The sequence below is a fragment of the Rhincodon typus genome, chromosome 29 (genome assembly GCF_021869965.1).
Source record: "Rhincodon typus isolate 14 chromosome 29, sRhiTyp1.1, whole genome shotgun sequence".
In the NCBI taxonomy this organism is placed as follows: Eukaryota; Metazoa; Chordata; class Chondrichthyes; order Orectolobiformes; family Rhincodontidae; genus Rhincodon; species Rhincodon typus.
Window position 1 is genome coordinate 643,245 of NC_063360.1, and position 25,001 is coordinate 668,245.

Genomic DNA, 25,001 nt, shown 5'->3' on the forward strand with positions numbered 1-25,001 from the left:
CAGTATTCACGCAGGAAAAAGACAATGTTGTCGAGGAGAATACTGAGAAACAGGCTATTAGACTAGACGGGATTGAGGTTCATAAGGAGGAGGTGTTAGCAATTCTGGAAGGTGTGAAAATAGATAAGTCCCCTGGGCCTGATGGGATTTATCCTAGGATTCTCTGGGAAGCTAGAGAGGAGATTGCAGAGCCTTTGGCTTTGATCTTTATGTCGTCATTGTCTTCAGGAATAGTGCCAGAAGACTGGAGACTAGCAAATGTTGTCCCCTTGTTCAAGGAGGGGAGTAGAGACAACCCTGGTAATTATAGACCAGTGAGCCTTACTTTGGTTGTGGGTAAAATGTTGGAAAGGATTATAAGAGATAGGATTTATAAGCATCTAGAAAGGAATAATTTGATTAGGGATAGTCAACACGGTTTTGTGAAGGGTAGGTCGTGCCTCACAAACCTTATTGAGTTCTTTGAGAAGGTGACTAAACAGGTGGATGAGGGTAAAGCGGTTGATGTGGTGTATATGGATTTCAGTAAAGCGTTTGATAAGGTTCCCCATGGTAGGCTATTGCAGAAAATACGGAGGCATGGGATTGAGGGTGATTTAGCGGTTTGGATCAGAAATTGGCTAGCTGTAAGAAGACAGAGGGTGGTGGTTGATGGGAAATGTTCATCCTGGAGTTCAGTTACTAGTGGTGTACCTCAAGGATCTGTTTTGGAGCCACTGTTGTTTGTCATTTTTATAAATGACCTGGATGAGGGTGTAGAAGGATGGGTTAGTAAATTTGTGGATGACACCAAAGTCGGTGGAGTTGTGGATAGTGCGGAAGGATGTTGCAGGTTACAGAGGGCCATAGATAAGCTGCAGAGCTAGGCTGAGAGGTGGCAAATGGAGTTTAATGCGGAAAAGTGTGAGGTGATTCACTTTGGAAGGAGTAACAGGAATACAGAGTACTGGGCTAATGGTAAGATTCTTGGTAGTGTGGATGAGCAGAGAGATCTCGGTGTCCATGTGCATAGATCACTGAAAGTTGCCACCCAGGTTGATAGGGTTGTTAAGAAGGCATACGGTGTGTTAGGTTTTATTGGTAGAGGGATTGAGTTTCAGAGCCATGAGGTCATGTCGCAGCTGTACAAAACTCTGGTGCGGCTGCACTTGGAGTATTGCGTACAGTTCTGGTCACTGCATTATAGGAAGGATGTGGAAGCATTGGAAAGGGTGCAGAGGAGAGTTACCAGGATGTTGCCTGGTATGGAGGGAAGGTCTTATGAGGAAAGGCTGAGGGACTTGAGGCTGTTTTCGTTAGAGAGAAGAAGGTTAAGAGGTGACTTAATAGAGACATACAGGATGATCAGAGGATTAGATAGGGTGGACAGTGGGAGCCTTTTTCCTCGGATGGTGATGACTAGCACGAGGGGACATAGCTTTAAATTGAGGGGTAATAGATATAGGACATATGTCAGAGGTAGGTTCTTTACTCAGAGAGTAGTAAGGGCGTGGAATGCCCTGCCTGCAAAAGTAGTAGACTCGCCAATTTTAAGGGCATTTAAATGGTCATTGGATAAACATATGGATGATAATGGAATAGTTTAGGTTAGATGGGCTTCAGATTGGTTTCACAGTTCGGCGCAACATCGAGGGCCGAAGGGCCTGTACTGCGCTGTAATGTTCTGTGTTCTATGTTCTATATGACTGCATCACCTAATAAGAGAATGAAAAATATGCCTCAAGGAATTTCCAGAAAAGCCCTAAAAAATCACTGGAATAGAGGAGTAAAGAAGCTTTGGTGAGGCTGCAGCTGGAATAGTGTGTGTAATTTTGGTATCTATATTTAAGGAAAAATATATTTGCATTGGAAGTTGCAAAATGAGGCCCTGTAGATTGGTTCCTTTGAATTTCAGGGCCGTCTTATGATGAGAGGCTGAATAATTTGAATCTATTTTCACTGGTGTCTGGAAGAATAAGATGTGATCTCATTGAAAGGTACTATATTATGTAAAGTCGTGACAGTATACATACTGAGACATTATTTCTGCTAGAACAAGGGGAGCCAGCTGAGCGATAAGGGACTGCTTAAATTATGATTTAAGATGAGAATTGCTTTCAATCAAAGGGTTGTGAATCATTGGAATTCCCTACTCCAGAGGGTTGTGAAGTATCATCATTGAAAGATTCAAGCTTGAAACAGAGTTCTGGACTCTCAACCAAAAATATGGGAAGTGGGTAGGAACATGGAACATGAGATGATAGGAAATAGCAGAAATCAGCTACGCAGCCCATTGAACCTGTTCTGCCATGCTCGTAGGTTGAGGCGGATCATCACCTCGATGCCAATTTTCCTTGCGTTATCTCACATCCCTTGATGTCTTATATCAAGACGTCTATCAATCTCATTATTGAACATACTGAGGGACTGAACCTACGTAATCTGGAGTACAGAATTCCAACAATTCACTATTTTGAAGAAATTCCTTCTCTATCTTGCACCTGAATGGTGCACGTCTTATTTTGAGAATCTGTTACCTGATTTGTGTCCTTTCCCGCTGCCTCCAACTCCAAAGCCAAGAGAAGTATGCTTCCACATCTACTACACCCCTCATCATTGTTTTAAATTCTAGAGAATACAAATCCAGTTTCCTCAATCTCACCTTGTGGAACAATTCTGCCATCCCAGAAATGAATTTGTGAAACATTGCAATGCCAGGTGTATTCTTCCTTTTGATCTCCTTACCAAACTCCAGGTGTGGTTTCACCAAGGTTCTATGTAATTGTAGCAGGAAATCTTTATTCCTGTATTCAAATCCCTCATAACGGAGGCCAACACGGCATTATTCACAACTCACTGGGGTAGCTCACTGGAAATCAAGCAAAAGTTAAATATTTTAAATAGATTGCAATTTTTCCCAACTTACGTGTCTTCTAGACCCAAATTGGTAAGAAACACAGACTAGGTTTCTGTAATTAATAAGAATTATTGTTTATTACAAGTAATTAGACTCTAGCTACTGGCAAACTGTACAAACTGTCAGCAAGTAACTCCACAAATTAAAACTTCTTGCACACAGACATCGGTTAAAAAAGTACATGGACAGAGGGAAAACTAGAAAAGCAGTGCAATAATCTTTGTTCACAAGATCTGTTAAGTTGGTTCTTGCTGATTAGAGGTTTCTTCTTGGCTTTCCTTTTCTGAATACTTCCATTGGTTTGCAAGAGGTGTGTTTGGGAGGTCTCTGACTTCTCATTTAAAGTTCACAGTTTACAGAGGCTGCTGAAGGAAAGATACTGGTTTTCTTCAGATTTAAAGTGATTACTGCACGGAATGGAGAGACAGCTCCTGTTGGGAGACTTGTTAGTTTCTCTCCATATCTTGTTTCCAGCCCTGATGACCAGATCTCACGACTTTTGGAAAGCAAACAGCTTCGTTATCAATGACTAGTCTATGGACTAGTGACCAATCAACTTGTTCCCAACTAAAGCTCTATCTGAATATAGAACTCCAGTTTGAGTGCAATGTAAAACTTCAATTAATGCTTGTTCAAGCAGTTGGTTAAACAATGCTTGCTATGAGTGTCAAGTTACTTACTTTTCAAATCATACAGAAATCCTTGCAAAACACTGGTTTTAAAAACAGTTGTTGCTCATTTCATATCACAATTTTAAAAACTAAGAAGACATGGTCTTTACATATTTCTAAGCTTACTGCAACTCTATGCTAGCATTCAATGATTCATGAAAGAGGACCTCTAATTTTCTCAGAATCCTTAGTGTCGAAGCAGGCCATTTGGCCCATTAAGGTCACACCAACCCTCCAAAGAGCATCCGACCCGCATACCCGATCCCTGTAACCCTGCTTTTCCTACAACTAATCGACCTAGCCTGCACATCTGTGGACACTACGGGCAATTTAGCATGGCCAATCGACTTAACCTGCACAACTTTGGACTGTGGGAGAAAACCAGTGCACCTGGAGGAAACCCATGCAGACATGGGAAGAATGTGCAAACTCCACACAGTCTTCACAGACATTTTTCCCAAGAATACTTTGCATTTCTGCTATTTCTATACAGTGAATAAATTCAGGTTGTTCCACGTGACATTCCATCTTCCAAGTAATATTCTTACCCACAGAATTAGGCCATTCAGCCTGTTGTGTGCTTTGCCAGTCAATAAGATAAAGACCATGTGTTTTTATTTTTGTGCTTTTTAAAGTAATGGACTAAAATGAGACAGTTCATAATTGTTTACCTGTAGCTAGAGTCTTAATAATAAATTGTAAAATTTAAGCACAATTTTGGTTTCCTTTTTTTGAAGGAACAATACACTGGCTTTGGAGATGGTCCAGAGAGAGTTCACAAGTTTTTGAGAAAACTTATAGCATGGGTTGTAGATGAGGGTGTAGACTTGTTCACTGAGCTGGTATGTTTGATTGCAGACATTTCATCACCCCGTGTGCCTCCAGTGAGGCGTTAGTGTTCTGTCCCGCTTGTTATTTATATGCCTCACCTTACCAGGTGGCTGGCATTACTTCCAGTTCTGTTTTTCACTGGTTTGTAATCGGGCCCAGTTCAATGTGCTTGTTGACGGAGTTCTGGTTGAAATGCCAAGCCTCCAGGAATTCCCTGGCATGTCTCTGTTCGACTCGTGCTATTAGGGATGTGTTGTCCCAGTCGAATTCGCATCCTCCTTTGTTTGAGACCAGTGAGAATCGGTCGTGTCTCTTGGTGGCTAGTTGGTGTTCATGGCCTATGTAATGTTTCTCACAGTCCTTGCATGGAATTTTGTATATTACATTAGTTTTATTGTTGTGAGTATGGGATCCTTTACGTTCTTCAGTAGCTGTCGCAGGGTGGTTGTTGGTTTGTGGGCTACCCTGATACCTAGGGGTCTGAGTAGTCTTCTGGTCATCTCTGATATATCTCTGATGTACAGTAGGGTGACTAGTGTGTTTGGCTGTGTTGTGTCTTCTTGTTGTGGTCTGTCACGGAGGTAATGGCAGACTGTGCTTTTTGGGTATCGATTCCTTTTAAAAACTCCATATAAATGCTCCTGTTCTGCTTTGTGCAATTCCGGGTTCCAACACTCCAACTGAATGCTAAATTCTATCAAGTTGTGGTCACTGTTTCCTACGGGATCTTTTACACTGATTAATTATTATACCTGCCTCTTTACGTATCACTGGATCCAAAATAGTCTGATCCCTGATTGGATCCACAACACACTATTGTAGGAAACTGCCCCAGATACACTTTGAATCCTTTCTTAAGGCTACCTGTGTCAATTTGATTTTTCCATTTTTTTTTTGAAAATTAAAGTCACCTATGATTGATACATTGCTTTTTTTAATATGCCTTCAAAATCTCTTGATTTATTCTGTCATACAGTGTAGCTATTGTTAGGAGGCCTATAAATTGAGTCATCATTTACTTATTGTCGCGTGTATTCAATGTGAAAATATAGTGAAAAGTGTGTACCTTTGCCGTACATACATGGTGCCATTCACATTAACTTAGTTTTTTTTCTTGTCTTATTCTAACTTAAAAGAATCCAACTTTCCTTTCCACTGCCGCAATCCCACTTGGAGATTTCTAGCCCTTGCCATGCCTCCGCCAGCATCCCACTCTGGGCTGCCTCACTGGCACGATCTCACTGCTGCTGCCTCGCCAGCCGGCTCACCACCCCACTCTTGATGCACCATCATCACTCTGGCTCACGCTCTGGTGATTGCACTCAGCAGTGTTATTATCATCTTGTTATTTCTTACCTGCAGCTGTATGGATTCTGCATCTTCTGATCCAAAATCATTCCTTGCTATCAAGCTTCTTCCCCCTTGTACCAAAAAGTTACCCCTCCACCTTTCCCTTCTCATGACATTGAATATTTAGTTCCTGGCTTTGATCTCTTTATAACCATGTCTTTGTAATGGCTATAAGATCATGCAACTTAACGTCTTTGTGCTATTAATTAATTTATGTTTTATAAATACTAAGTATATTTAAATATAGAGTCATCAATTTTGCCTTTTTTAATTTTTTTTCCTCCTTGATCCTATGTGCTGCTGTTTTTCTATATTTACACACTGTCCCTTCTGCCCTCATTCTGGATATTGTTATCCAAATAGTTGTCCTGCAATAACTACCATATCCTTCTGTTTTTTTTAAGCCTATGTAAACCCCTTCCCCAACCCCCACCTAATTAGTTTAATCACTTCACCTGAACACCAGTCCCAGCATGATTCAAGTGAAGCCCAGTCCACCGGAACAGCTCCCTTGTATCCCAGTACCAGTGCCAGTACCCCATAATAATCTTTTGAGCCATGCATTTAACTCTGACTTTATTTATCCAATGTCACTTTGCCTGCGGCTCCTGTAGTAATCCCAGGATTATTAACTTGGAGGTTTTGCTTTCTAATTTACCTCCCAGCCTCAAAAATTTTCCTCAAAAATTTTCAGAAATTCTTTCCAGACTTCTGAATGATTTTTGTATAGCATGGATGAAGATGGAGCCCTCCCTTCCCACTCCAAGTTCCGGTCCAGTCCTGAGTAGTTGTCCTTAACTTTGGGACCAGCAGCTAATATACAGTCTTCAGGACTCGAGCACATGGCTTAAGGGAACAATATCTATCCTCCTAATTATACTGTCTCCTATCACTGGTATGTTCCTTTGTCCTCCCCAACTTGACCACAATGCAGTGGTTAGTTTGCTCATCCTCTCTTTAATCCCCAGTATTGTCCACACGACTTGCAAGAACCTTGTAACTGTTGGACAGTTGCAGTGGCTGAAGTTTCTCAGACACTGCCTCCTGGATCCCACTATCTGCCCACTTGTAGTTTCCCCCATCCTATCCCTGGTCACAGACCAGGTTTGAATTACTTAGTTTGAGGGGTTTGACCACCACCTGGAGCAAAACATTCGGGTAACTTTCCCTTCCCTGAAGCAGGGCAATGTCTGCAGCTCAGACTCCAGTTCCTCAACATAGATCTGAAATTGCTCAACTGCAATCACTTGTAACAGATGCTTGTGCCTATTTGCCTCTATTCCTTTTACATTTGTGCAACAGGAATATGTTTCTGATTATCTGCATCCTGATCCTTACTGCATTAAGTAGAAGTTCACTCAATGCTTTTCTGTCTGATTTCAGAAACCTCTGTGACACTAAAGACACCTGCACATGTTGACTTGCAAATTGGTGAACTTCAAAACATCAGTGTTGTTCCAAGGTTAGTTCTGTTTCAGCTGATATTTGGCTGAGTAAAGCACAATGGATTTGTGATTAGGTGGCTAAGGTTATGTTGTATTAGGAGGAACGTGCAGCAGGGCTACTGGTAAACCTTGCCTACAGTTGCCCTGGGTGTTTATCAATCTGGAGAGGAAAAAGGCCAAGTATCAACTTAAGGCAGTCTTCAGGAACAGGGCCTGAGTGGTGGTGTAACTTTATTCATGACCGACAAAGTTTATAATTGATGTGCTAGCAGGGGAAGGCAGAAAGCTATATTATACACAAGAACCTTCTGGAAAGGGGAAGCAATTGGGAAATACTGAGGCTTTAAGGTTAGAATACAGAATATAAAATGGTGGGTAATCTGGTTACTTGAATGATAGTCCACATCCAGAATTTGATTTTGACCAAGGTTTTCATGAAGCTGTATTTTTTCCCAGTTAGAGAAGCATTAATTCCTGGAAAGTCAATATTAATAGTACATCATAAAATGGTATAGGAGATTTATTTATAATAGATTGACAAGAGCACCTAATTTATTTTCCAAGTTAAGTGATTTCATATAAGTATATAATATTTGTAAAATCATCTTTATCTAAAGAAAATTCTAAAAGATATACAGATGTAGAAGGCAACATCACAGGGGAGGTTCACTTGTGCTACTCGAAGGGGTTTAAACTAGAGTGGCAGAGTGCTGGGAACCAGATCAGCAAGTAGAGGGATTGAAGGGAAGGTAGATGTTAAGACCAATAAATCAGAAAGAAAGGACAGGCAGACAGGTAAATGAACACAATGGTATTAATGGGCTGAAGTGTGTTTATTTCAATGCAAGGAGTATTGCAGGTAAGACAGATGAGCTTAGAGCCTGAATCAGTACATGGGACTATGCTGCTGTGGCCATTACAGTGACTTGGTTGAGAAAGGGACAGGGCTGGCTGCTCAATGTTCCAGGGTTTCATGGTTTTAGACATGATAGAGCTAGGAAGGAAGGTAAAAGAGATGGAGGAGTTGCATTACTAATCAGGGTGATTGTTACATCTGCAGTCAGAGAGGACATGCTGGAGGGCTCATCCACTGAGGCAATGTGTGTGGAGCTCAAAAATAAGATGTGTGCAGTCAGTCTGACAGGATTATACCATAGGCCCCACTACAGTCATTGAGACAGATTATGGAAAGATGCAATAACAACAGAGTTGTCATAGTTGGTGACTTTAACATCCCCAATATTGACTGGGGCTTCCTTAGAGCAAGGGGCTTAGATGGGACAGAATTTATTAAATGCACTCAAAAGGGTTTCTTAAAACAGTGTGTGGATAGCCCAATTAGAGAGGGACCTTGTAATGGCTAATGAGCCTAGCCAGATGACTGACCTTTCAATGGGAGAGCATTTTGGAAACAGCGATCACAACTCCTTAAGTTTTAAGATAGCTATGAACAAGGATAAATCAAGACTTTGCAGGATGGTACTAAATTGGGGCTGGGCAAATTACGTCAGTATTAGGCAGGAGCTAGGGAGTGTTAATTGGGAGGAGCTGTTATCAGGCAAGTCCATATTTGACATGTGGGAACTGTTTAAAGACCTACTTGAAAGAGTTCAAGACTGGCATGTTCCAGTAAGGAGGAAGGACACAGATGGCAAGGTAAGGGACCCTTGGATAGCAGGGGAGATTATGAATTTAGTCAAAAGGGAAAAATAAACAATGTAAGGTTTAGGAAAGTAAAATCAGACAGGGCCCATGAGGAATGTAAGGAAAACGGGAAAGAACTCAAACAGGGAATTAGGAGAGCAAGAAGGGGCCATGAAATGACCTTAGCAATTGTGGTTAAAGAGAATCCAAAGGTATGCTATAGATACATTAAAAACAAGAGGAGGAGGTAGGACCACTCAAGGATAAAGGAGGAACTTGTGCTTGGATACAGAGGATGTGGGTGAGATCCTGAATGAGTACTTTGCATCGGTATTGACCCAAGAAAAGGATATAGAGGATAGTGAGATTTGTGTAGAACATGCTAATATGCTGGGTCATTTTGAGATCAAGAAAGAAGAGGTGTTGGATCTCTTGGAGAGCATTAAGGTAGATAAGTCCCCAGGGCCCAATGGTATCTACCCCAGGTTATTGAGCGAGGCAAGAGAGGAGATTGCTCGGGCCTTGAGCAAGATGTTTATATATCCTCGCCAGCCACTGGAGAGGTCCTGGAGGACTGGCAGGTAGCTAATGTTGTTCCTCTGTTCAAGAAGCGAAATAGGGATAATCGAGGAAACAATAGATTGGTGAGTCTTACATCAGTGATTGGGAAACTATTGCAGAGAATTCTTAGGGATCAGATTTACGCACATTTAGAAAAGCATGGCCTAATTAGGGACAGTCAGTATGGCTTTGTGCAGGGCAGATCATGTCTGACTAACTTGATTGAATTTTGCGAGGAGGTGACAAAGGTAATCGATGAGGATAGAGCAATGGATGTTGTTTACGTGATTTTAGTAAGGCTTTCGACAAGGTATCTCATGGTAGGTTCATCCAGACCATTAAGATGCATGGGCTCCACTTGGCTGCATGGATTCAGAATTGGCTTTCCCATAGAAGACAGAAGGTAGTAGTTGAAGAGTGTTTTCAGGACGGAGGTCCGTGACTATGGGTGTTCCACAGGGATCCGTACTGGGACCCCTGCTGTTTGTGATATATGTAAATGACTTGGATGAAAACATAGGTGGGTGAGTTAGTAAGTATGCAGATGATAGATCAGTGCAGTTGTGGATGGTCTAGAAGGTTGTCAAAGGATACAGCAGGATGTAGATCAGTTGCAGATATGAGCAGAAAAAATGGCAGATGGAGTTTAATCCGTGTAAGTGTGAGATGCTGCAATTTGGGAGATCAAATGTTAAGGAAAAGCATACACTTAATGGCAGGACCCTGAACAGCATAGATGTACAGAGCGATCTGAGGTTCAAGTGCATGCCTCCTTGAAAGTGGCCACGCAAGTAGATAGAGTGATAAAGAAAGCTGTTGGAATACTTGCCTTTGTTGGTCGGGGAATTGAGTGCAAGAGTCGGGGTGTCATGTTGCAGCTTTATAAGACTTTGGTTAGGCCACACTTAGAGAATTGTGTTCAGTTCTGGGTCGCCACATTACAGGAAAGATGTGGAGGCTTCGGAGAGGGTGTAGAAGAGGTTTACCAGGATGCTGCCTGGATTAGAGGGTATGAGTTATAAGGGGAGGCTAGAAAAACTCAAGCTGTTTTCTCTTGAGCAGTGGAGGCTGAGCGGAGACTTGATGTACGTTTATGAAATTGAGATGCGTAGATAGGGTTGATGTTCAGAGTCTTTTTTTTTTTTCCCCAGAGTTGAAATGTCTACAGCTAGGGAGCATGCATTTAAGGTAATGGGGAAAGTTCAAAGGTGACACGAGGGGCAGGATTTATTTTTTTTAAGAGTCGTAGGAGTGTGGAATGCATTGCCGGGGTGGTGGTGGACCTGATACGATAAGAGCATTTAAAGGACTTTTAGATAAGCACATGGATTTGCAAGGAATGGAGGGATATGGACCAAGGGCAGGCAGAAAGGGTTAGTTTCATTTGTTGTCATATCCTGCACAACATCGTGGGCCGAATGACCCGCTCCTGTGCTATATTGTTCTGTGCTCTATGTTCTATAACATTGCTACATCACTGTATTGTCTATTAGTAAGAATAGAAAAGGAAACCTCCAGAAATACCCTTTGAAAATATTTCAGACTTTTTTCAAGGGGAACAAATATTTTGACCCCCTAATAGAGGCTTAATATATATAAGGAGGTAGGAATAACATTGGAACACAAGTTGGCCATTAGAACCTTGAGCCTGTTCCAGCAGGCAATTAAATCATGGCTGATTGTATTTTCATAGAAGATCATAGATCATAGAATCCCTACAGTGTGGAAACAGGCCCTTTAGCCCAACAAGTCCACGCTGACCCTCAGACATCCCACCCAGACCCATCTCCCTATAACCCACCTAATCTACAATTCCCTGAACACTACAGGCAATTTAGCATGGCCAATCCACCTAGCCTGCACATCTTTGGACTGTCGGAGGAAACCGGAGCACCCGGAGGAAACCTGCACAACACGGGGAGAATGTGCAAACTCCACACAGACAGTCGCCCGAGGGTGGAATCGAACCCGGGTTCCTGGCACTGTGTGGCAGCAGTGCTAACCACTGTGCCATCATGCTGCCTAACACATCTAACCGATAGCAGAATTTAATGCAGCCTTTGAGCAACATCCAGGCGCAAATTGTCTTCAGTTTAACTCATTGCTGTTTGTGGGGCCATATTGCAGTGTTTCCTGCAAAAATGACTGCACTTTGGAGGTAATCAGTTGTGTGGAAATTGTATTGGAGTATCCTGAAGATGTATTGTATAGAACCTTTTACAAGTTCTTTTTTAAGGTTCATTTCAAATAGGTTATTCGTACAGTTGCAAAGTGTAGAAACCTTCTATGCTGTTTCCCTCACAGTGCACGCTTGCAGGAGACTCTAGTTGTCACGTTTAATGTTACATTCTCATCGAAGCAGACTTCAGTTGTCGAACTGCCTGAATATGTAAGTTATGATACCATTTTCCAGTACTGTTTAACTTTACATTTGATCAAATGATTATCTTGTTCATTTCCCAAGGGATTTTCAATGAGTCAGACAGCACAGAAAAAGGCCCTTCAGCTCATCATGTCTGTGCCAGTCAAAAGAACCAGCTAACTATTCTAGTCCCATTTTCCAGCACTTGGCCTTTGGCCTTGTATGCTTTGGCATCGCAAGTGCACATCTAAATGCTTCTCAAGTGTTACAAGGGTTTCTGCCTCTGCCACCTTAACATGCACAAAGAACAACACAGAACAGGAACAGGCCCTTCAGTTCTCCAAGCCTCTGTCAACACATTTTGCCTGTCCATACTAAAACTGTCCTCACTTATCGGATCCATATCCTGCAATTCCCTTCCAATTCATTTATTCGTCCAGGTGTTTCTTGAATGCTGCTATTGTGTCTGCTTCCATCACCACCTCTGGCAGTGCATTCCAGGCACTCGCCACCCTTTTTGTGTGGAAAATCTCTCTTGAATTTTCCGTCCCCACTTCCCCGTGCCTTGAACCTGTGTCCCCTAGTAATTGACCCCTCAACCCCGGGAAAAAGGCCTCACATTTTCCAATCTATCTATGCCATTCATAAACTACTATCAGGCCGCTCACTCAACCTCCTGCGTTCCAGTGAAAACAAACCCAGTCTATCCAACCTTTCTTTGTAGCTAAAATCCCCCATACCAGGCAACGTCCTAGTAAACCTTTCCTGTATTCTCTTCAAAGCAACCACGTCCTTCTGGTAATGTGGTGACCAGAACTGTACACAATATTCCAAGTGTGGTGGAGTCATAGGAATGTACAACATGGAAACAAATCCCTCGGTCCACTTTGTCCATGCCGACCAAATATCCTAAATAAATCCAGTCCCATTTGCCAGCATGTTGCTCATGTCCCTCTAAACCCTTCCTATTTGTTTACTCATCCAGATGCCTTTTAAATGTTGTAATTGTACCAGCCGCCACTACTTCCTCTGGCAGCTCATTCCATACGTGCACCACCCTCTGTGTGAAAAAGTTACCCCTTAGATCCTTTTTAAATCTTTCCCCTTTCACCTTAAACCTATGCCCTCTAGCTTTGGACTCTCCCACACTTAGGAAAAGGCCTTGGCTATTTACCCTATCCGTGCCCCTCATGATATTTTATAAACCTCTATAAGGTCACCCCTCAGCCTCCAATGTTCCAGGGAAAATAGCCCTAGCCTATTCAGCCTTTACTCAAACTCTCCAACCCTGGCAACATCCTTGTACGTCTTTTCTGAACCCTTTCAATGTTCATAACATTCTTCCTATAGCAGGGAAACTAGAATTGCACGCAGTATTCCAAAAGTGGCCTAGCTAATGTCCTGTATAGCCGCAAGATGACCTCCCAACTCCTTTACTCAATGCACTGACCAGTAAAGAGACACATGTCAAACACCTTTTTCACTATCCTATCTACCTGCAACTCCACTTTCAAGGAACTATGAACATGCACTCCAAGGTCTCTTTTGTTTAGCATCACTCCCCAAGACCCTGTCATTTAAATGTATAAATCCTGCCCTGATTTGCCTTTCCAAAAATACAGCACCTCTCATTTATCTAAATTAAACTCCATCTGCCACTCCTCGGCCTGTTGGCCCATCTGATCACGAAACCTTCTTCGCTGCCCACTACACCTCTAATTTTGCTGTCATCTGCAAACTTACTAACCATATCTCTTATGGTCACATCCATATCATTTATATAAATGATGAAAAGCAGTGGAGTCGGCACCATCCTTGTGGCACACTGCTGGTTACAGGTCTCCAGTCTGAAAAGCAACCCTCCACCACCACCCTCTGTCGTCTACCTTGGAGCTAGTTCTGTATCCAAATACTGTAGAGCTGCAACATGACTTGTCTGTCCTTGTACTCAATGCACCTTCCAATAAAAACAAGCTGTACCTGTGCTGCTGCCTTCAGTGATCTATGGACCTGTACACCCAGATCCCTCCACATATCAATACTCCTCAGAGTTCTGCCGTTCACTGTATAATTTCCACCTGTAATTAACCTTCCGAAACGCATCACTTCACGTTTGTCCAGATTAAACTCCATCTGCCACTTTTCTGTCCAAGCCTCCAACTGATCTGTATCCTTCTGTATCCTCTGACAATTTTCCTCACTATCCGCAACTCAAACCTTTGTATAGTCCACAAACTTACTTGTTAGGCCAGCTATGTTTTCCTCCAAATCATTTATGTAGATCACGAAAAGCAGAGGTCTCAGCACTGATCCCTGTGACTGACCACTAATTGCAATTCTCCATTCCGAAAAGCATTCTTCCATCGCTATCTTCTGTTACAAACTTGCGTAGAATACTCCTGAATTGGAAGGCAGGAAGCTAGAAAGTGTTTGTAAAAATAATAAGGGAGAAAAATGCATGGTCCCTTAGAGTGCTTTCCCAGCCTAGAGATTTAAACAGAAAATGTCTGCAAGCAGCTGCACAGAGATTTCATGAATTGAAACATATGTATTGAAGGTTTATACTGATATTAGGCAAAGCAGCATTTTTACTAGGACAACAGGTTTTTGAATTTAGCCAATTAATTTAAACCAGGCCCTAGATACTGAAAGCTAATTGAATTTAAATCTGATGGTGTTGACAGCCTGGGACCAATCCTAGTGTAAGAAATGGACAAGTCAACAAGGGTAGAAAAAGAGGGCATTTGGAAAATCGGCAGAGAGTCAACTGTCATCTGAAACGAAAGTGACTCTGCCATCTGAGACATAAACCTGACTCTCTCAACATCATTAAGCTGTCTTAAAAGGCCCCATCAAACATACCACAGTATTTTTAGTTCAAAGTCATCACAGAAGAAATTAGACAGAACAGCAGAAAGAGAAGACTTTGCTGACAGATGATCAACAGAAAAGACCGAACTTTCCAGAAGACATGTTCTGTGTGAACTTGGAGAGATTAAATTTTAATTTATTGTTGTTTTAATTAATTGGGTTTATTGGACCTTTCCAAGTCCCAAGTGCTGTCGATCAGGTCCGGAGTTCTTGACAATAATTTAATTTATTTTTAAATTGGCTTCACCCATCGGCGATTTTTTTTTTTTATTTATTTCTTAACCCCCAAAATATAAAAGTGGTGTGGGTGTCGAATTGGCACTGTGCGGACCTGATGTAAAGTAAAATTAATCGCGGCTGCTCTTGTTTACATTTGGTGTCATTGCTCTGGTAATGAGAAGCATCCAAAATGTTAAAAGGACACTTTTTGAAATCCGCGCTCAAGCTCCAGCACCAAGTAAGGATTACCATCAGCAGCTGATGACAGACTCAAAGGTCAGTATTTAACAGCGGAGAGGTGCTTGCTGCATTGAGCCGGCACGATTTTTCAGGAGAAAAGCAGCAGGTACAGAGCCCCTTGCTCCAGCCATGAGGAACGGTCACTTGACCGGAATAGTTAACACTCTGATTTCTATCAACAGATGTTGACCTTTTCTAGTAATTTCTGTTTTTGTTGTTGACTAAGAGGGACTGTCCTTCTTACTCACTACCCTAGCCTGAAGTATGGACACCCTCAGCTGAAACCACCGGTTGTGTGTGTGTGTGGCTCTCGCTTGCGTTCTCTCACGTGCTGTCTCTCTCCCCCGCTCTCCTTCACACTCTAATGAGAGCCCTACTGTCTGGTAAAACACATCTTTGTTTTTCAAAAAGCTTTTTTTTTAAAATGTGGATGGGAGAGAATAAATCCAAACACATCCTGCAAGCAGCTTCTTACAAGGCTAAGGAATTCATTCTAGGTGCCAGGAATTACTGCCTTCAAAAGAAAATGCTTGCCTTATCCTTGTTTTTCTTTTTAATAAAACTAAAAACAAACAAATGGGTCCCTTGTTTTTTTTTCGCTCTCTCTCGTGCTCTCTCGCTCTCGCTCTCTCTCGCTCTCGCTCTCCTTGTTGCTGTTGTTTGGCGACTTCACCTTTCTCTAACGTTAAACCATGAACTGAACATCCTGGAAATCTGAAACCAAAAGAGATATTGTTGGGTCTGGCAGCATCTGTGGAGAGAAGGAAACAACGCTCACTGGATGCGAAACATTAACTCTGTTTCTCTCCCCACAGATGCTGCCAGATCTGCAGAGTTTCTCCAGCAATTTCTGCCTTCAGTCTAAGGCTTTGTCAGGCTGCTGTCAGCAATTGATTTGTGCAGTTATTTCATTTGGCTGGTTTGTGTTTCATATCATTGACATTATTGGAGAGTAGGAAATGTCCTTTTACTCTTCGATGGAATCATTTTCAGATGCGTCCTCTCTGACACTGAGGGGAGACATGCACTGGGAATCAAGTCCTCATTACTCCACTAGTCACTGTCCACAGCCCACAGTTTGGGCTGAAGGGCCTGTTTCCATGCTGTATTACTCTGACTCTAAGTGGGACTAGTTATTCAGTTATTAAAATGACCAATTCTACTGTTTTCTGCGACCATCCAGAGTAAAAGAAACCCCCAGGCCAGTTTATTTGAACAGCATTCCAGTAGAACTTAGTTCAGTTAGGGAATAGTTGGTACTCTGAGTGGGGTTAATTGTTTGGTTTGTTAGTAATTCTGTTAATTTGTTCATTAAGATAAATAAATAAATTGTAACTTGTTATTTATAGAGTGGATCAGGGATTTTCTTTCTTTTAACCACACTTTTAACAATTGCGAGGGGAAAGGCGAGCTTCTCTAGGTGTTTCGGGGGTAATTATTACAAGTGAACCTCTACTCCTGTCATAATAGATTGGGGCTTGTGTTTCAGGTTAATTATTAGAGGGTTTTGATTGACCTTCCCCTTTATAACACCTCTGTCTTCTATGACTAAGCCAGTTCTGTATCCATCTTGCCAGGTCACCCTTGATACCATGTGACTTCACCTTTTGTACCAGTCTGTCATGAGGGAGCTTATCAAAGGCTTTACTGAAGTCCATGCAGACAACATCAATTGCTTTTCCCTCATCAGTTATCTTTGTCATCTCCTCAAAAAACTTGATCAAATTAGTGAGGCATGACCTCTTCCCCCACACAACTATGCTGTCTGTCGCTAATACAGCCATTTGATTCGAAATGCATATAGATCTTGTCCCTGAGAATCTTTTCCAATAACATGCCTACCACAACGTGAGGCTCACAGGCCTGTAATTTCCTGGATTATCCCTGTTACCCTTCTTAAACAGTGGGGCAACGTTGGCTATTCTCCATTCCATGGGATCTCCCCTGTAGCCAAAGAGGATACAAAGATGTCTGTCAATGCTACAGCAATTTATTTTCTTGCCTCCCTCAATATTCTGGGATGGATCCAATCAGGATTCAGGGACTTATCTACCTTTAATACTTTTTAAGATGCGCAACACCTCTTCCTTTTTTAATAGCAACATGGCTTAGAAATTTAATACTCCCTTCCCTGCGATCATCCTCCACCAATTTCTTCTCTTTCATGAATACTGACACACGGTAATCATTTAGAATCCCTCCTATCTCTTCTGGCTCCACACGTAGATTCCCTCCTTTGTTCTGGTGTGGGGCAATTCTTTCCCTGACTATCCTCTTACTTTTTATATATGTATAAAAAGCCTTGGGATTCTCCTTAATCCTGTTTGCTAATGACTTTTCATAACCACTTTTTTAGCCCTTCTAATTCCTTGTTTTAAGTTCTTTCCTACTTTCCTCATATACTTCAAGGGTTTCTTCAATTCCCATCCTCCTAGACCTTACATATGCTTCTTTTTTCTTTTTGACCAAGACCATAACATCCCTGGTCATCCAAGGTTCACGTAACTTGCCATACCTGTCCTTCAGTCTCACAGGAACATGCCGCTCCTGAACTCTTATCAATTGCCATTTGAAGTATTCCCATATGTCCGATGGTGGATTTACCCTCAAACAGCAACCTCCAATCAAAATTCTCCAGTTCCTGCCTAATAATGTTGTAGTTCACCTTCCCCCAGTTTAACACTTTCACCTGAGGACTGCTGTTATCCTTATCCATGAGTATCTTAAAACTTAACAGCATTATAGATCATAGAATCCCTACAGTGTGGAAACAGGCCCTTCGGCCCAACACGTCCACACCGACCCTTGGAGCACCCCACCCAGACCCACCCCCTATAAACCACCTAATTTATACATCCTTGAACACTACGTGCAATTTAGCAAGGCCAATCCACCTATCCTGTACATCTTTGGACTGTGGGAGGAAACCGGAGCACCCAGAGGAAACCCACGCAGACACGGGGAGAATGTGCAGACTCCACACAGGCAGTCGCCTGAGGCTGGAATCGAACCCAGGTCCCTGGTGCTGTAAGGCAACAGTGTTAACCACTGAGACATGGTCACTACTCCTGAAATGCTTCCCCACTGAAACTTCACTCACCTGGCCAGGCTAATTTCCCAAAACCAGGTCCAGTATAACCCCTTCCCGGGTTGGACTGTTTATATACTGTGTCAAGAAACCCTCTGAAATGGTTCTTACAAATTCTGCCCATCCAAGCCCCTAGCCCAAACTGAGTCCCAGTCAATATAGAGGAATTTAAAATCACCCACTATAAAACAACCCTGCTGTTTTTACATCTTTCTAGAATCTGTCAGCATATTCTCTCCTATATCTCCTGCTGGCTGTTGGGAGGTCTGTAGTATACCTCCAGCAATGTGACTTCACCTTTTCTATTCCTGAGTTTTACCCATATTGCCTCACTGCACGAGTCCTCTGATGTATCTTCCCTCAGTACCGCTGTGAGATATTCCTTTAGCAGGAATGCAACTCCCCCACCTCTTTTACATCCCTTTCTATCATTCCTGAAATGTCCAAATCCAGGGATATTCAGCTGCCAATCCTGTCCGTCTTTCAGCCAAGACTCTGTAGTTGCAATAATGTCATAGTTCCAAGTACTAAACAAAGCTCTAAATTCATCTACCTTGCCTATTATTTTGTCTGCCCATTGTTGAGGAGGCCACGTTGTGAGCGGTGATACGGTAAACTAGATTGAGTGATGTGCTGGTAAATTGCTGCTTCACCTGTAAAGTGTGTCTGGGGCCTTGGATAATGAGGAGGGAGGAAGTAAATGGGCAGGTGTTGCAACTTTTGCACTTGCATGGGAAGATGCTTTGGGGGTCTGGGGTGGTGTTGGGAATGGAACAGGAGTAAACTAGAGTGTTATGGAGGCAACAGTCTCTGCGGAAAACTGACCAGGCATGGAAGAGGAATATATCTGGTGGTGGTGTCCTGCTGGAGGTGATGGAATTGCGTTCATATAATCCTTTCAATGTGGATGTTAGTGAGAGGAAAGTGAGAACCAGGGAAGAGACTATCGGTATTGTGAGAGAGAAGAGAGGGCTGAGGGCATAAGTGTAGGAGATGGGTCAACACAGCTGAAAGTACCGTCAACCAGGGTGGTGGGGAATCCTCTGTGGAGGAAAAAAATGGACATTCCTGAGGCTCCCCTGTGGAAGGTAGAATCAGAACAGATGTGATAGGAACTTGGAGAATGGAATGGTGTCTTTATAGGAGTCTTTACGGGGCCAGTAATAGTCCCCATTAGCAGCTTTTCATTCTATCCATTCCTTTGTCTGCATAACTGTTGTTCACCCCAACTGTCTCCCCAAATTATTGTCTCTGCTTTCTCTCCTCAGATGCTACCAGATCTGCTGAGTTTCTCTGGCAATTTCTGTCTTAATCACTGTTCGTTTGGAAAGTTTATGTAAAATTATTTCTTATTCCTTGACGATTATCTACAATATTGAAACAGGTGAGCAGCATCCCTGATCTTCTTGCCTTGTCACTTGGCTTTAGGTACCCTAGGTACCAAAGGGTTCATTTTACTAACGCGTCCATTTGTTTTTTTTACAGTACATTCTCCCTTTATTATTTTCTAATCAACAGTACCTTGTGCCCACACATTCTTCTAATTGATCCCCTTCCATGTTGCCTTGCACATTAGAAATATTAATTTCACATATTTTCTTCTAACAGATTATATTACCTGCTCACTCAGCGAATTCGACAGTTTTACCAGTCAGAGGAGTTGAGGTTGGTCAGACCACTGTGAATCTTCAAAACAACCGCACCAGCAATGTGACCAGGTGCGTAGATATTGTCATGTGGCCATTCGGTCCATTCAGCCTGAGACCGTTTTAAGTAAGAGCCATTTAGCTTACCCCATTCTGCTGCCTTTTTTTTTTTTTTGGGCAACATTTTCTCGTAAGCTATTGATCTAATTCCCTTTTGAAAGCCATAATTGAAGCTGCTTTCACTACACTCTTGGCCTGTGTATTCCAGATTCTAACATTGCTTCAAAAAAAGATTTTCCTCATGTCACTCACCTTTTCTCTTGTTATTCACCTTAAATCTGTATCTTCTGGTTCTCGAGCCTTCAGCTAATGTGACCAGATTTTCTCTATTTGCTCTATCTTAATCCCGCACGATTTTGTATACCTCTATTAAATCTCTGAACCATCTTGTTTCAAATGTTAAAAGGCCCAGCTTCTGTAAACTATCCATGTAACTGACGTCTTTCATGCCTGAAGCCAATTTTAAATCTTTTCTGCACCCTATCTAAAGCCTTTATATCTTCCTAAAAATTAGGACAAACTCGTCCAGTAGTGAGACAATCAGTGGTCTCTAAAAATTTATCATAACTTCCTAACTTTTGTGTTTTTTGCACCTATTTATAAAGCCCAAGATCCCATATGGGTTTTAAACCACTTTGTTAACCAATCCTACCTTCAACAATTCGTGCATATATGCCCCAGGCCACTTGTTTTGCAGCAACCCCTTTATGCTGTCCCTATCAAAATGTAGCATTTCACATTCCTTTACACCTATCATACTTCCCCATTTTTTTAATCTGTGTCAGTCCACCTATCTCTGTCGTCATCCAAAGTGCTCTGGTTTTGGTAGCTATGCCTTTCTCTTTTGTTTGAGTTGAAGTACGTTCCTTAGTGTCCACTTTAAAGGCAGGCAATTGTTTTTGTTGCCTTTTGATAGACAATCTTAATTCCAATTTAACTGGGCCAAATCACTGCACTGATCCTCCAGTTAACTTCTCTCTTTTACCATAAATTGCAGCTTGTTCTTTTCTATGGCCAAGCATTTAGTACTATGAATACTATTCCTAAAAGCTCCCATTCTGACACTGGATCCTGACGATCTTTCCTTGCACAAGAAATATACTGATCAAAAAAATTTTCCTGAACACATTTTCTGCTCTTTATGTTATTGCTATTCCTGTAAATGTTAGGATAATTAAAGTCCCCCATTATCATTGTGTTAGGTTTACTGTAGTCTGTAATTGAAGGGTTTTTTAATTCATTAATGGGAGGAGGACGTCACTGGCTAGGCAGCATTTATTGTCCATCCCTAATTGCCCAGAGGGCAGTTCAGAGTCAGCCATACTGGTGTGGGTCTGGAGTCACATGTAGACCAGACAAGGTAAGTATGGTAGTATCCTTCTCTAAAGGACATTAGTGAACCAGATGGGTTCCCAACAATCGGCAATGGATTCATGGTCATTAGATTCTTAATTCCAGATTTTTTTTTATTGAATTCAAATTTCACCATCTGCTATGGCGGGTTTCGTACTGAGGTCCCCAGAATGTTATCCAGATCTCTGGATTAACAGTCCAGCGATAATACCACTAGGTCTAGGTCTGACAGGGCATTTGTGATTGTTTAGAGTAACACTTAGTAGAAACATTGGACATTGCAGAGAGCACTAAGCATGTGTGCTCAGTTCATTGATGTATTGCTTATATTGCATTCATTAGGGCAAGATGAAAGGAAGAGGTACAGTGATTGGGAAGTAAAGTAGTAGTAGGAATGCTAAGATGGCAGAAGTAAATGTTTTTGAAAGGAGTCAAGAAGTTGAAGCTTTTCATCTTGCACTGATCAGGACTAGGCTGCAAGAAACAGACTTGGTAAAAGGGTCAATTGCTTCAGCATGAGAAGACAGTGTTGATTGGTGGGGCTGTGACTGGCATGGAGATGTATTGTGTGCAATTAACTGTCAGTCTTCATTCTTAGTGGTCAGAGTGTTGCCATGGGAATGCAGCAAATATTGCAGTCTCTGTGACCTCTTTTTCCATGAAAAAGACCAAATATATGTACAAATTCCTTCTACCTACATAAAACTCATCCTGTGTTGAGCATGAACAACTGCATCACACTGCTAGCTTGACTGATAATTTTGAATTGGCTTCTGGTGTTATTCTTGGCACAGTAGGAAGTTGAAATATTGAATGAGAAGTGTGAATTAAATGAGAAGATAGAACAACTGGAGGATAACGCTCTGGTGCAAGGAGAAAGGAAGGATGTTATCAGACTGTGCTATATGATATGTTGACCAGTGAAAGGCATGTAAAATGGTCAGAATATTAATGATGGGTGGTTTCAAATTGGATATTTGAGATTAGAGTTGGGAATGGAGTTTGATTTGGCAGCTGAGCCTAAGCTGTTTCCCTAAAGCTCTTATTCTGATATTGAGGTAGCTTCCCTGTAAACCTTGGTTGGAGGTGAACAAAGCACTCTTAAAGTTTACTTCGGGTGTTGTCATCACTGACGGTTCTCATCTTTTGGAACAAGAACAAAACTCATCAGATAGTGAAACATCCTTAGGTACTTAGAGTCGTAGAGATGTACAGCATGGAAACGGACACCAGTCCAACTTATCCATGCTGACTAGATATCCTAAATTAATCTAGTCCCATTTGCCAGCATTTGGCCCATATCTGTCTTAAACACTTCCTATTCAGATACCCATCCATATGCCTTTTAAATGTTGTAATTATATCAGCCTCCACCACCACCTCTGGCAGTTCGTTCCATACACGCACCACCCTCTGCATGAAAAGTGCCCCTTGGGTCCATTTTAAATCTTTCTCCTTTCACCTTAAACCTATGCCCTCTAGTTTTGGACTCCCCTAACCTGGGGAAAGGACCTTGACTGTTCACCCTATCCATGCCCCTCATGATTTTATAAACCTCTGTAAGGTTACCTCTCAGCCTCCAACGCTCCAGGGAAAATAGCCCCAGTCTATTCAGCCTCTCCCTGAAACACTCCAACCCTGGCAACAGCCTTGTAGATCTTTTCTGAACCCTTTCAAGTTTCACAACATCTTCCCTGTAGCAAGCAGACCAAAATTAAATGCAGTATTCCAAAAGTGGCCTAACCAATGTTGCAGCTGTACAGGACATGACCTCCCAACTCCTATACTCAGTGCATTGACCAATAAATGCAGACGTACCAGACGCCGCCATCACTACACTGTCTACCTGCGACTCCACTTTCAAGGAACTATGAACCTGCACTCCAAGATCTTTGTTTGGAAGCACTCCCCATGACCTTACCATTAATTGTATAAGTCCTGCCCTGATTTGCACTACTAACATGTTCAGGAGGATTTTCTCTCAACATTTGACTCTTAGCAATAGGAGATTCGAAGGCAGAATAAAAAAAGTTGATCAAAGGGAAGGTTTAGGCACACCTTTGAATGGATAGAGAGAGGCAGAGATGTTTAAGAAAGGAATTGTAGAGCTTAGGGCTGAGGCACCTGATGGCGTGACAGTATTTTTGGGGCAAAGGAAGTCAGGGACATGGACAACTTGGAGTTGTTGGGCTGAAGGAAGTTATGAGGAGAAGTAAGGCTCTGGAGGAATTTTAGCAAAGGGAATATTACATTTGAGATGCTGTCAGACCAGGGGCTAATATGGCCATTGTGTGCAAATATGATTTTGAAAGATGGAATAATTCATGCCAAAATTGTAATAGGCTGTGACTTAGGTTTTAACTACCAACATCATGAAGTGATTTTGTCGTAAAGAAGACTTGCATCATTGTTGACATCAGGCTAGAGGTTCTGATTGACTCTGTAGTGACCCCTCAAATGTTTGCCATTGGGATCCAGGAAGGCAAAGGCAATGTTAGTAGTCATTTCAAGAAGGCTAGAATATAAGAGCAGAGATGTATTGCTGAGGCTGTGTAAGACTCTGGTCAGACCGCATTTAGAATACTGTGAGCAGTTTTGGGCTTTGTATCAAAATAGGGATGTGCTGGAGTTGGAGGGGGTCCAAAGGAGGTTTATAAAAATGATCCTAGGGCTTGTCATGTGAGAAACAGTTGAGGACTATAGGTATTCAATGGAGTTTAGAAGGATGAGCGGGGGATCTCATTAAAACCTGGAGAATTCTGAGAGGCCTGGATAGAGTAAGTGTAGAGAAGTCATTTCTATTAGTAGAACCCGAAGACACAGCCTCAGAGTGAAGAGGTGATCCTTTAGTACTGAGATGAAGAGGAATTTCTTCTGCCATAGAGTATTGAATCTGTGGAACTCATTGCCACAGAAGGCTGTGGAGGCCAAGTCATTGAGTGTATTTAAGACAGAGATTCTTGATTAGTTAGGGGATCAAGGGTTATGGGCGAAGGCAGGAGAATGGGTTGAGAAACATGTCAGTCATGATCGAATGATGGAGCAGACTTGATGGGCCAAATGGCCTAATTCTGCTCCTACATTTTTTGGTCTTATTGGTAGTAATTGTTTTAGTTTGGGTTCTTCTAACATGTACATGATGGTAAGGCTGCAGTGCTCCAACCCTCCAGCCAAGTCCTAGGTTTTGTGAAGGGTAGGTCGTGCCTCACAAACCTTATTGAGTTCTTTGAGAAGGTGACCAAACAGGTGGATGAGGGTGAAGCGGTTGATGTGGTGTATATGGATTTCAGTAAAGCGTTTGATAAGGTTCCCCATGGTAGGCTATCGCAGAAAATACGGAGGCATGGGATTGAGGGTGATTTAGCGGTTTGGATCAGAAATTGGCTAGCTGTAAGAAGACAGAGGGTGGTGGTTGATGGGAAGTGTTCATCCTGGAGTTCAGTTACTAGTGGTGTACCTCAAGGATCTGTTTTGGGGCCACTGTTGTTTGTCATTTTCATAAATGACCTGGATGAGGGCGTAGAAGGATGGGTTAGTAAATTTGTGGATGACACCAAAGTCGGTGGAGTTGTGGATAGTGCGGAAGGATGTTGCAGGTTACAGAGGGACGTAAATAAGCTGCAGAGCTGGGCTGAGAGGTGGCAAATGGAGTTTAATGCGGAAAAGTGTGAGGTGATTCACTTTGGAAGGAGTAACAGGAATACAGAGTACTGGGCTAATGGTAAGATTCTTGGTAGTGTGGATGAGCAGAGAGATCTCGGTGT

At 42.2% G+C, this 25,001-nt stretch overlaps 1 protein-coding gene across 1 annotated transcript in view; it reads left to right on the forward strand.

Annotated features, from left to right (window-relative positions):
- Positions 1–2,224: 2,224 nt before the first annotated feature.
- Positions 2,225–25,001, forward strand: part of LOC109930126 (cystinosin-like) — a 62,444-nt gene continuing 39,667 nt past the window's right edge. The window contains exons 1-5 of the mRNA XM_048613875.1: positions 2,225–2,294; positions 7,132–7,210; positions 11,703–11,787; positions 19,787–19,896; positions 23,658–23,730. Of these exons, the coding sequence (XP_048469832.1) occupies positions 2,225–2,294; positions 7,132–7,210; positions 11,703–11,787; positions 19,787–19,896; positions 23,658–23,730 (417 nt within the window). The remainder of the gene's footprint in view (positions 2,295–7,131; positions 7,211–11,702; positions 11,788–19,786; positions 19,897–23,657; positions 23,731–25,001) is intronic.